The sequence below is a fragment of the Tympanuchus pallidicinctus genome, unplaced genomic scaffold, assembly GCF_026119805.1.
Source record: "Tympanuchus pallidicinctus isolate F22 unplaced genomic scaffold, pur_lepc_1.0 scaffold1, whole genome shotgun sequence".
Lineage (NCBI taxonomy): Eukaryota > Metazoa > Chordata > Aves > Galliformes > Phasianidae > Tympanuchus > Tympanuchus pallidicinctus.
In genome coordinates, this window is record NW_026294618.1 from 68,228,664 (window position 1) to 68,241,142 (window position 12,479).

The window sequence follows — 12,479 nt, forward strand, 5'->3', positions numbered from 1 at the left end:
TGGAGCAAGACTCCTTCAACACAGTCTCCTGGGGAAGCTGGCAGCCCATGGCTTGGACAGGTACACTCTTTGCTGGTAAGGAGCTGTCTGGAAGGCTGGGCTCACGGAGTGGTGGTGAATGGAGTTAAATTCAGCTGGCAATCGGTCATGAGTAGTTTTCTGCTGGTTGGTGCTGGGGCCTGTCCTCTTCAATATCTTTATTGACGACCTGGATGAGGGCATTGACTGTACCTCAGTAAGTTTGCAGACTACACCAAGTTGGCTGGAAGTGTCAATCTGCAAGGGGATAGTGAGGCCCTATGGAGGGATCTGGACAGGCTGAATTGCTGGACTGGAACAAAAGGGGTGAAATTCAACAAGACTAAGTGCCGGATCCTGCACTTTGGCCACAAGAATGCCAGCCAATGATACAGGCTTGGAGCAGAGTGTCTGTGTAGCGGAAATGGACCTGGAGGCATTGATTGAAGGTTGGCTGAATGTGATCCAGTAGTGTGCCCAGGTGACCAAGAAGGCCAATGGCATCCTGGCTTGCATCGGATATAGTGTTGCCAGCAGGAGCAGGGAAATAATTGTTCCCCTGTACTCAGCTCTGGTGAGGCTGCACCTCGAGTACTGTGCTCACTTTTGGGCCTCTCACTGCAATAAAGACATTGAGACCCTGGAGCATGTCAAGAGAAGGGCGACGACCCCTGGGAAGGCCTTTTGAGGAGTGGCTGAGGGAGCTGGGGTTGCTTAGTCTGGAGGAGGCTTGGGGGACACCTTATCACTCTCCATAACTACCTGAAGGGAGGTTGTAGTGAGCTGGGGGTCAGCCTCTCCTCTTGTGTAACTAGTGATAGGGCTAAAGGGATGGCCTCAAGTTGCTCCAGGGGAGATTCAGGCTGGACATTAGGAAATACTACTTCTTAGGTATTCTGAAGAGGCATGAGCCAGGATTCAAATAACTTCCCCCCATGTAAGAACAATTTCAACCAAAGATTGAACTATTGACAGGTATAGAAAGAAATAGAATTGATGACATACAGATGAATTTGACTAATGTAGTTGTAGAACAAAAGTATGTGAGTTTCACATGAAAGCAATCTTCCTGTAGGAAATGGTGAAGTAAAAGATCTCAGATGTGATTATTTAATCATGAGAAGTATGATTTAGGTGGTACTTGACTTTAGCTCTCAATATATAACATAAAGCAATGATGTTACAATGATTGACTGAAAATAGAGCCACCACCTGGAAGAAAGTTGCATTCATTAGTGGAGTAGTAGCAAATCAGATTAAGATCTACTATCTACGTAACTACTATATGCTGGTCATTCTGTTCAGAAATCGCATTGCATAGCTCAGCTGTTAAAAATATTTTAAGCAGTATTTTATGACCTTTGTAGGTCCTTCCCTTATTTCATTCAATGTTTTGAATGCTACCAATATTGCTGTTGCTTCCCTAGCAGTAATGCTTTGTAAAGAACTCTTGGTATTTTCAGGCATGGTAGTGACTCCGTGTCACTGCTATTTGTCTCCTGTCCTGTTATTTTGAAAGGGGATAACAGTTCAAATTGAGTTAATGAGTGATGTGTATCTTCATTTCTGAGCGAATGCCCTTTCCAGTTTCCTAACACACTGTATAAAGTTCTCTTGCACTGTGAAAAGACAGTTTGTATCTCTGCTTGAGAAAAGCTTCACAGGGTTATAAACATGAGCAGAAATAGGGAAAGAGTCATTGAAATTATGGAAAATGTTTTTTCAGAGAATGAAAAGACTTCCCCAGAAGATCTGCTGTTTTCCTATGATGATATTCTGTATCCTGCTGTGCTTAGCAGTCCAGAAACTTTGGAAGCTCTGAAATCCTTTGAAACCAGGAGCAGTGATGTGATTCTAGCAGGCTATCCTAAAACAGGTAAGTGTTGCTTGCTTGATTAATACTTGATGCACTATGCTGTAATCCTGTAGTGTGTACCATCATTTAGCACAGCAATAATATCTGAGTAATATCTGAGTTCTTCCACTACAGAGTTTTGTTTTGTTTTACGTAACTTTTGTGCAGTCAGACATCCCCTTGTGATTTGAACATTTTCCTATTGTCTTGGCCTATTCTCAGAAGAGTTAGCTTCGTGTTCACTATTACCTCCAATAGAAGAAGACTGTAGCAAGATGTGTTTCATTCACTGCAGGTCCCGATGATTTCAGCAGCTTTAAGCAGGCTCCTCCCCAGATACTTAAAATCTCCTGTACTTCAGTGTGTGACTGCACATTGTATACAAGTAGTAAAATTACCAGTGTTGAATTAATGCAGAATAATCACATTTCTTGATTTTCTAACTTGGTAATGCAATCTTGCTTGACTATCTTGCTAATGCAGGACAGTATGTTGTTACCCTACTTTCTACAAAGGCAATACAGGAACTGTTTTCTAGAAATAAAGGTAGAAGAACTGTAATTCCCATGGACTTACTGCATTACACAATATAAGTGATTCCCATGTGATTCCCATGTATCTAACTGGATGGAAAGGCATAAATGCTACCAGGATTCTTGATTTTTTCCCTCTCCCTTCCACACAGGCATTTTGGTTTCCTTTCTGTTTGTGCTTAATCACTTCACAGAGATATCTGAACAGGTCAAATGCAGAAAAAGGAGCTGATGATGTTTATAACGTTCTCTTTGTATGCAGTTTGTAGAGCTGCATACAAGCAAAAATGTCCAGTAATGCATTCCAGAAGATGTAAAATGAAAACTGAGACTTGGATCTTCAAGACCAGTGCGTGCTTCATATTCCACCTGTACCAGATTGCAGAAGTCAAGACAGCTGAGCCTAGTGCAAAAATAATGACATACCTTGATGGTCTTTTGATTTGGTCAATTAATCCTTCTCCTACCTTCCTGGAGACTGAGAATGAGGCCAAAATTTGTTGGCTGTGAACAAACTGAAAACTGAAGCTAATCAGGAGGAGGGAACAGGGTAATCCCAAAGGCAATGCTGTAGAAGTAGAACAGCCCTATGCTGGGAGCAACACTGCTGTTATTTTCCTTAGGAGTATTCTGAGATGACAAAAGAGTGTCAGAGCTGTAAATAGCAATAGAGGTCTGCTTCTGTTACCTCTGAGGGATGGGATGTGTTTCTGAAGTGAGCAGGGTAGCATTACACATTTGGCTGACAGTTCTGCTCCTCATGGATTTTGGCATGTTCTGATTATTACTGCCCATATGTTGAAAGGATAAGGTGCCCTGCTTCATAGATGTGAACCAGTTTGACAAGATATTCTGCAATTCAGTTGACAGGAAAAAGTGCAGATGTGCAGCCCAGACTGGTTTTGCTATTGGAGTATTTATTGTTTCAGGAACCAACTGGCTTGAACAAATGGTGAGAGAGATGGAATCAACAGATGCTAAATATACTGAAGAAGAAATGAAAGAGAGAATAAATGCTGAAAAAGAGCTACAGATGTTTCCACGTCTAGAGTTTGGAGATCCTGGAGTATTTGAGGTGAGTAGTTATTGAAAGAATATTGGTAATACTTTTTCTACAGGTACTAACTGTTGAAAAACAATGGCCTTATCTCAGAAGCAATAGACAGTTTTAGAGCAGTTACAAGTGTAAAGGTCAGCACGGCCAGCATGTCCTATTGCCTCTAGTGTCCCAGTGCAAATGCTACACAGGACCAGCAAGTTGTGAGGACACTCGAGGGGGTTCAGTCCTGGTACCAGTAGCTTTAATTCTCAGGCCTGTCTCATGTGAAATGCAGCTCTGTAGCAGAGGCTAGCAGAAGCCAACACCATCAGCATATCCCTGAGATTTCCTAAGGGGAAAGATCCTTCTCTGGTTTCCCCTTTACTTATTACCCATGATTCCTGAGTAAGTTACTTCTATTCTGTCCCATTTCTCCCACTTGCTTTAAAGAGGATGAAGAAGCTGCCTTCCCGAAGAATCATACTAACCCATCTGCCACCTCATCTCCTGCCCCCATCTCTTCTCCAAGGGAAGGCTAAGGTGAGTCTTTTCTTTGTACCACACTGCAAAAGTATTTCCACCTCAAGTTAGTTTTCATCTGCTTGGATGAGATGGATTTTTTGCATTTTCATCTAGGCTGGTCGGTGCATAGATACGTTTCCAACAATGAAGAGGGAGAGTGCTATGCACGAATAAAAATGCTCTCCAAAACCAGTAGCTCTGCTAATTCAAGTGTTTTCTGCCAGTGGGTTTGCAGCTGGATGTTACTGCTCCTAAGATCTCAGAAACAAACTTCCAAATCTATATTAGGAAACTGAGCACGGCAAGTACTTATCCCACCTACTTTAACTTGCCTCTAAGATATGGGTACCTGTGGAAAGCCCAGGATGGGCTCAGGCTAATATGATCAGATGATCCTGGATGAAAACTGCTGCAGAGAAAATTGTGGGTTTACCCACAGCTTGTGAGTCTCCTGGTGTGGAGACCTTGAGCTCATTTCTTTGGATCTGAACTAGTTCAAAGCAGAGTCCCAAGATTATCACTAAAAAGCTATTTCTTTTTATCTTTAAGCAAACAAGTTGTCTGCAAAGGCTCTCATTTCTTATTAAACAAGAGGAATTAGACTGTCCTATCAGTGCGTGGTGCGTAGTTGAGAGCATATGATGTGCTGATAAGAATATGTTTTGGCCAGTCACCAAATCACAACCACATCATGTGTTTTCCTTCTGCAGATCCTTCTGCTGGTTCGGAATCCCAAAGACACGGCTGTCTCCTATTACCACTTCTACAACAACATGCCAGTGCTGCCCTCCTTTGCTACCTGGGATGAGTACTTTGCAGCTTTCATGAATGGGAAATGTACTTTGCCTTGCATCCTCTGGAATTCCCCTCCACCTGAGGGGCATGCATAGATCCCTGGGCTTGGGAATCCTATTCCAACATACTTTCCCAAGACAGTCTCAGGACAAGAGGATAGGTTCATGTTATGGCTGAAAAGGGGTATGCCAGAGAATTTGAATGTCTTTTGTGACTGATTAAGAATGGTAAGATTGTGACAAAGACTGAGCCTGATCTTTCCATTCTTTCAATAAAGCTGGAGGTTCAGTGCTATCTAGTGGCCATAGCTGGAGGATCCTTCATTGACCTCAACAAATATTACCCAGTCCGCAATTTCCCCATCATAGTGTAATGCTTCGATAGCTGTGTAAGCTGACTATTCTGAGTCAGCCTGTTTTGGTGAATATCCTGCACAGATATGCCTCTTTTCTTTATCTGCAGTGGCTTGGGGGTCCTATTTTGACCACTTAATGGAATGGAACAGACACATCGACCACGAGAGGATGATGATGATTAGCTACGAGGAACTGAAAGAGGTGTGGCATCTAAGCCAACTCTATTTCATGGGCATGCTCTGCAACTTTCCTGAAATGTGTAGGGACTATGGGGAAGAAAAACTATTGAATCAATCCTGTCTGAGCCTGTAGAAGGGCATACTTTTCTGAGCTATTCACGTCCCTGAGGAGGCCCATGAAAGGTTTGCTCATGTGTGGAAGGAATCATATCTGAATCTGTTGCTTTTGGGAGAGAAGAAAAGGCCTTGAACCTGAAGCCACCAGGAATGGGTTCTCCCTCTGTGAATGCTTTCAGAATTCCATGGTGACACTGTGGGAGGAAGTTTTTCTCTGCTGGCATTTATAAGCTAGCCACAAAGTCTTTTGACTTCACCTCTTTGCAATGTTCCTTTATTTAGAACCCGGTACTGGGAATGAAGAAGATTGCTGCTTTCTTTGGATTCTCCCTGAGTGAGGAAGAGTTTTCCAGAATTGCCAAGAAGACCAGTTTCCAAGCTATGAAGGAGAAGTCCAAGGAAACCCATGGTAAATTTGGGGACATCCTCTTCCATAAGGGTAAGTCTTTGCAAATGGAGGATCTCTCTTCTAAAGTCATCTTCTGAGTGGTCACTTAACCATGAGTTTGCTGGGCTGATTGGGAAGGGCAGATGTGGATGAGGTCTTTCCTCTGACTTCTTGTACAATATGCTTCTGCCACTGACAGAATTTTTGGTCATTTGTGACTACTGAAATGACTCAGGTATCCACACTTAAGGCTCTCAACCACTGCTTCCATGTTGCTCTCTTTCCCTGTGGCATCAATGCTAGTTTGTTAAGCAAGTGAGATGTGCAGGTGGAGGCTAACTGTGGAGTAGGTTATGTCAACAATTATGCACTAAATCTGCTTGGGTCCAGTGGTTCCTCTTTATGGATAGATGTTGGTGTTGCCTTTGCTTATGATTTATGAGATAAGGCTGATTGTGGATCTGGAGAGTAAGAAGAGCAGATTGGTGTGATGTGTGGAGAAAGGACCCCTGACCATTTCTATCTTTGGAGTAGAGCTGCAAGCAGTCTAAGAGGCTGCTGTATGTGACTGTATGTGTCACTTCATTAAAATCCTTTTTTGGAGAAGCTGTGATAGTGTGGCAAGGATCTCCTGAACCTCATGTTCACTGTTCTGTTTGCCTCCTGGGGATCATACTACATTCTCAGTGAGAGCTGAGAAATAGTCTCAATATAATTTCTCTCAGTGAACAGGCCAGTGGTGATTGTGTGGATATTTACTCAGATGTGAGGCCAGGACTGGAGCTTGGGCAGTCCAGCTGCTCCCCACTGCTCAAGAGTCTCTGATTTCTGACTGCTATGGGCATGGGCTCACTTTTGCCCCTTTCCTCTGCCATCCCTCTTCATGGTCTACCCTACTGCTCCAAATAACTTGCTCCTTCAGAGGGAGGCATCTGCAGATGAGCTCTCCCTTTGTGACAAAAGCAGTTTCCTCTTTCTTCAGTGTAAACACTGGATAAAACCACTTTGGAAAACCTCTCTGGCAGTCTGGCACCAATGCTCTCTTATTATCTTATCTTTGTGTCACGGAGTTAACTAGATCGATCTATGCCTGTGACAGGGGGCAGTAGGCCCCTGGGAAGGGAAAGGAAAAAGGTATAGAGAGATGGGAACTGGGCTCAAGGAAGGAAGAAAAAAACCAGCAGCAACAATGTGTGGAGGAAAACTTATTTTACTAACTATAATATCGGAATGTAAGATAACACAATATAATGCAATATAATTGAAATTGAGATTAATAAATCAAATAAAATAGGTGAGAGAGACAGTTCCCAAGACTGAGTCAACCTAAAAAGCTTGGAATGGCTAGGAAAGCACCCTCCAACACCCGCTGCAAGGCAGTAAGAGACCGCCCCATCCAGAATCACATGACTTCTGTGATACATAGGGATAGGTACCTGGAATTGGAGCATTAACACTTTAACTGCCAGTGCACTACATGATGTTATGATGTGGAATACTGAAAGCAAAAAAAAAGCACAAAACCATGACATTTTGCTACTTTGCCTCTTCTATGCAATCAGGCCTCTCAGAGACATAAATCAGACTTATCCAATCTCACATGTGCCGTGAGTCTGCCCCACTGCTGCCTATATACTGTCCTCTTTCAGGAGCAGCCACCTTCAATCCTTGTTACTTCTTGTTGCACACAGGGGTTGTTGGAAGCTGGAGAGACCTCTTCTCTGAAGTTCAGAACGAAGAAATGGACCAAAAATTTGAAGAATGCATAGGAGGAACAATTCTGGCAACGAAGATTAAATATGATGTGTACTGCAAGACCTGAAAATGAGCAGAGGATCAGTACTGCAGCAAGTGATGGTCAAAGACGGTCAGTCACCATGAGAAAAGAAAGAAACTCCTCAGATATTGAGCTTGTATCTCTAAGTGTTTGGGCTGTGATTCTTAGACTTGTGCTGGACCTTGCTTGATGTAACCAAATAAAATGTTTGCATTCCTTCAGCAAGCCCCTGACATCCTTCCAGAACAGAGATGGAGCACAGGCATTCTAAGTCCCAAGATGGTGTCCTTGTGGCTGCATTGTGGCCTGAAACAGAAAGCACATGCTGCCAAACAGAAGTATGCCTGTGTTTTGGGCTAAGATGGTTGGACATTATAAGGCTATGGCCACAGGCAGAGGCCCTAGAGGTGATTCCATGTAATACAGGCTCTTTGTCATTTTGACTTTCAAAACCCATAGGCTCTCTTGTGCATCTCAGCTGGGTTCATATTGAAAGACCTGGTAGGACTGAAATCCTTTGCTGATCAGCAGCATCTCTGCCACTGCTGCTCAGAATGTCAAAAGGAGTTACCTGCCTTTTCTCACTTAGACTTCTCTTGCATACAAGGGCCAATCCTGAAAATCCATTGCTTGCTTATCTCTTAACATCCCTTCTTTCACATGATCTTGCCTCATAAACTACTCTGGAGAATGCAAATCATGTTTTGTGGAGGTACTACAAGACTGTGACAAAACCCCTTTTAGTTCATTGAAACAGCCTCTGCATTAGGTTATGAGTTCTGGAATGAATGATGTTTTAGATGTGGAGTTAGGAAGGTGGCAGATATCTAAGGAAAGCTTTGAAAAGAAGGGAGAATTATAACCCTGAATGGAAATTCTATATTTGCAGTCCTAGTGCAGCAGAGTAACTACCTTGAGCAAACATTTGCAATTGTTGTTTAAACCTCTAGGTGGGAACTGGGGCAGTAAATCTCCCCCCACTGTAAGGGCAGAGCAACTCCGAGACAACTCATGAGACTGAATGTGTACAAGTCCATGGGGTTGAATAGCATGCATCCCAGGGTTCTGAAGGAACTGGCTGAGGTTGCCAAGCCACTCTCCATCATATTTGAAAAGTCGTGGCTGTCAGGTGAGGTGCCAGATGACTGGAGGAAGGGTCGCGTCATTCCCATTTATGAGAAAGGGACCCAGGGAACTACAGGCTGGTGAGTCTCAACTCTGTACCCGGGAAGATCATGAAACAGATCCTCCTGGATGACATGCTTGATCACATGGAATGTGAGGAATGAGCATGTGATCCGAGACAGCCAGCATGGCTTCATCCGGGGAAGGTCATGCTTAACCAATCTGGTGGCCTTATATGATGGAGTGACAGCATTGGTGGACAAGGGGAAGGCGACTGATATCATTTACCCAGACTTGAGCAAGGCCTTTGACATGGTCTCCTACCATATCCTTATCTCCAAATTGAAGGGATTGAATTTGATGGGTGGACCACTCGATGGATAAAAAATTGGTTGAAGGGCTGCAGACAGAGGGTGGTGATTAATGGTTCTATGTCCAGGTGGAGGCTGGTAACGAGCAGTGTCCCTCAGGGATCTGTCTTGGAACTGGTGCTCTTTAACATCTTTATCAATGACATCGATGATGGAATTGAGTGCACCCTCAGCAAGTTTGCTGATGACACCAAACTAAGTAGAGCGGTTAACATAGTGGAAGGAAGGGATGCCATTCAGAGGGATCTCAACAGGCTTGAAGGGTGGGCCCGGGTGAACCTAATGAGGTTTTGCACTTGGGCCGGAGGAATCTCATGCATCTATAAAGACTGGAAGGAGCGGTCCTTGAGAGCAGCCCCGCAGAGAAGGACCTGAGTGTCTTGATGGATTAAAAACATGAGCCAGCAGTGCGCTCTGGCAGCTCAGAAAGCAAACGGTATCCTGGGCTCCATCAGAAGAGGGGTGGCCAGCAGGGACAGGGAAGTGATTGTCCCTCTCTACTCTGCTCTTGTGAGGCCCCATCTGCAGTACTGTGTCCAGGTCTGGAGCCCCCAGTACAAGAAAGACAGAGAGCAGTTGGAGAGCGTCCAGAGGAGAGCCACAAAAATGATCAGGGGGCTGGAGCACTTCCCCTGTGAAGACAGGCTAAGGGAGCTGGTCTTGTTCAGCCCAGAGAAAAGAAGGCTGTGGGGTAACCTCATTGCAGCCTTTCAGTTCCTAAAGGGAGCCTACAAACTGGAGGGGAATCAACTCTTTGAAAGGGACAAGGGGAAATGGTTTTAAGTTGAGGGAGGGAAGATTTAGGTTGGATGTCAGGGGGAAATTCTTTACAGAGAGAGTGGTGAGGTGCTGGAACAGGATGCCCAGAGAGGTTGTGGATGTCTCATCCCTAGTGATGTTCAAGGCTAGATTGGATGGGACCCTGGACAGCCTTGTCTAATATTAAATAGAGAGGTTAGTGGCCATGCTTGTGGCAGAGGGGCTGGAGATTCATGATCCTTGAAGTCCCTTCCAACCTGGGCCATTCTGTGATTCTGTTGTTGGAGGGACAACAGAGCCTCCTGGATAAGAGATTCAAGAGGTTTCTGGAATGCACTGATGATAAGTTTCTTCTGCAAGTGATACAGGAGTGTTGCAGACGGAATCTATACACTTTATGTTCTGTGAACATTGTTGGCTCATGTCCAGCTTATCATCTGCCATTACCCCAAGCCTCCTCACCACCAGGATTCCATCTGGCCCCACAGACCTGTGGCAATACAGGTGGAGTAGCAGGTCTCTTACAGTTTCCACCTGAATCAGTGGGTGTTTTATTCTGCTCCTCATCCAAGACTTCCAGATCAGGAGGTAGAGTACCAGATAACTAGTCTGACTTTTAATGTAGAGAAGTCATTGAGAACCTCAGCCTTTTCCTTATCCTCGGTGGTCATGCTCCCTGCCACATCCAGTAAAGGATGGAGATTCTCCTTAGCCCTCCTCTTACTGTTAATACATCTGCAAAATAGGTTTTTTTTCTGTTCTCTGTAAACCCAATGGCCAAGATGAGTTTGAGCTGGGCTTCTGCTTATCTAATTTTCTCTTCACACATCCTAACAAATTCTTTGTACTCTCCTTGATTTGCCTGTCCCTTCTTTCATAAGAGGAAGATTCTCTTTTTCTGCCTGGAGCCTCAGTAAGTGCTCCCTGTTCATCCATACCAGTCTTCTTCCCTGCTGGCTCATCTTGTGGTACAGGGAATTAGCCTGCTCCTGCCTTTAAGACTTCCTTCTTGAGGAGTGACCGGCCTTCCTGGATCCCCTTACTCTTCAGGACAGAATCCCAAGGGACTCTCCCTACCAGTGTGTCTCTTTCCAATTTACAGGAGAGAGATGACGTTCTTTTAATACCTGCATACCCGGCGTGAAATTAAGAAACAACGGTTCATATGTTAGTCCAACCAGGTTCATTACAAATCCTAATCAGGAAGATGGGGAAGGGAAGGAGGGAGATAGAAAAGATAGGAAAGAAGCAAGAATTGCATAAGCGGGGATAGTCACCATCAGGATCCAGCAGCGGTCCGCTGCAGGACGTTTGAAGGACCGAGGCAAAAGCAGCTGCAGGGGGGCGGAGGGGGAGGGTGGGAAGGGAGCAGCAGCATGGCCGGTCTTGGGCAGCAAGCAGGTAGCAGGAGGCACTCGCAAAGCCCATGCCGGAGGAAGCAGGAGTGCTCAGGCAGCAGGCCCAGGAGAGTTCGTCAGCATGCGGGAGGGAGTTCCGTAGTTAGGAATCTGATGGCAGACACCTATTCTCATAGTTTTCAATTCCTCTTTTATTCTACTTGTTCTCTGCCTACGTAATATCCTTGGGCGCTTGAGCAAGAGTCATGTGAGTACCCCCTGAGATGGCCATCATCCTGAGATAAGTCCACACAAGAGACCACTTCACGGCTATTTAGCTGCAGCTCATCTCTCTCTCCTTGCCCCTGGCCTCCTCCATCTGTGTCCCCCAGACAAAGGATTTCTCAACCCCACCCAGGACTTGCCTGGACTTGAACAAGTCCAACTGTGTCCCCAGCAAGCTTTGAGACACTGATGTTAACAGAGTAATATCTTACACAGTGTCATGATTGTCTCTCAGTCCACTCTCCGGAAGTCCAAGGTAGCATTTTTGCTGCCCCCTCTCCTGACTTCACCAAGAACTGAGAACTCTACCATTTCACGGTCATTCTGTCCAAAACAGCTCTAAACCTTCTTCTCCCACCAGTTCTTCTCTGTTTGTAAACAGCAGGTCTAACTAGTCATCTCCCCTGGCAGGCTCTCTTACCAGCTGCAAAAGGAAGTTACATTCCATGCACTCTAGAAACATCCTAGACTGCTTCTTCTGTGCTGTGTTGTATTTCCAGCATATATCAGGGAAGTTGAAGTCCTCCATGAGAACAAGGGCTGGCGATTGTGTAACTTCTGCCAGCATTTTGTAGAATGCCCCATCTGTCTCTTCATCCTGGCTAGGCAGTCTATAACAGACCCCCACAAGGATATCTGCCTTTTTGACACTCCCTCTGATCCTTACCTATAGAGATTCAACCTTATCATTCCCAGCCCCAAGCTCAACAACACCAAAACACTAACATAGAGAGACACATCACCACCCCTTCTTCCTTGCCTATCTCTTCTGAAGAGCTTGTAGCCATCCATTGTGGCACTCCAGTCGTGGAAGCAATCCCACTATGTTTCTGTAATGGCAATTAAGTCATAGTTTGCCTGCCACAAAATGGCCTCCAGTTCCTTCTTTCTGTTGCCCATGCTGCATACATTAGTGTAGATGTACTTCAGTTGAGCTCCTTGCCTCACCCCCAATCCTGTCACTGAACCCCCAGTCTCATCTCTAGTGGACCTGGTTTTATCCCCTCCCCCCTTCATATCTAG

The 12,479-nt window shown here is 44.9% G+C and overlaps 1 protein-coding gene and 1 long non-coding RNA gene across 2 annotated transcripts in view; both read left to right on the top strand.

Moving 5' to 3' along the window:
- The window catches only part of LOC128086655 (uncharacterized), a 631,060-nt gene that overhangs the window by 10,904 nt on the left and 607,677 nt on the right, over positions 1-12,479 (top strand). The window lies entirely within an intron of this gene.
- Positions 1,590-7,800, top strand: LOC128086571 (sulfotransferase 6B1-like). The gene is made up of 7 exons (XM_052695359.1): positions 1,590-1,894; positions 3,336-3,481; positions 3,896-3,985; positions 4,678-4,804; positions 5,225-5,319; positions 5,697-5,853; positions 7,494-7,800. Exons 1-7 carry the CDS (start codon positions 1,693-1,695, stop codon positions 7,622-7,624), a joined length of 948 nt encoding a protein of 315 aa, XP_052551319.1. The 5' UTR covers positions 1,590-1,692; the 3' UTR covers positions 7,625-7,800.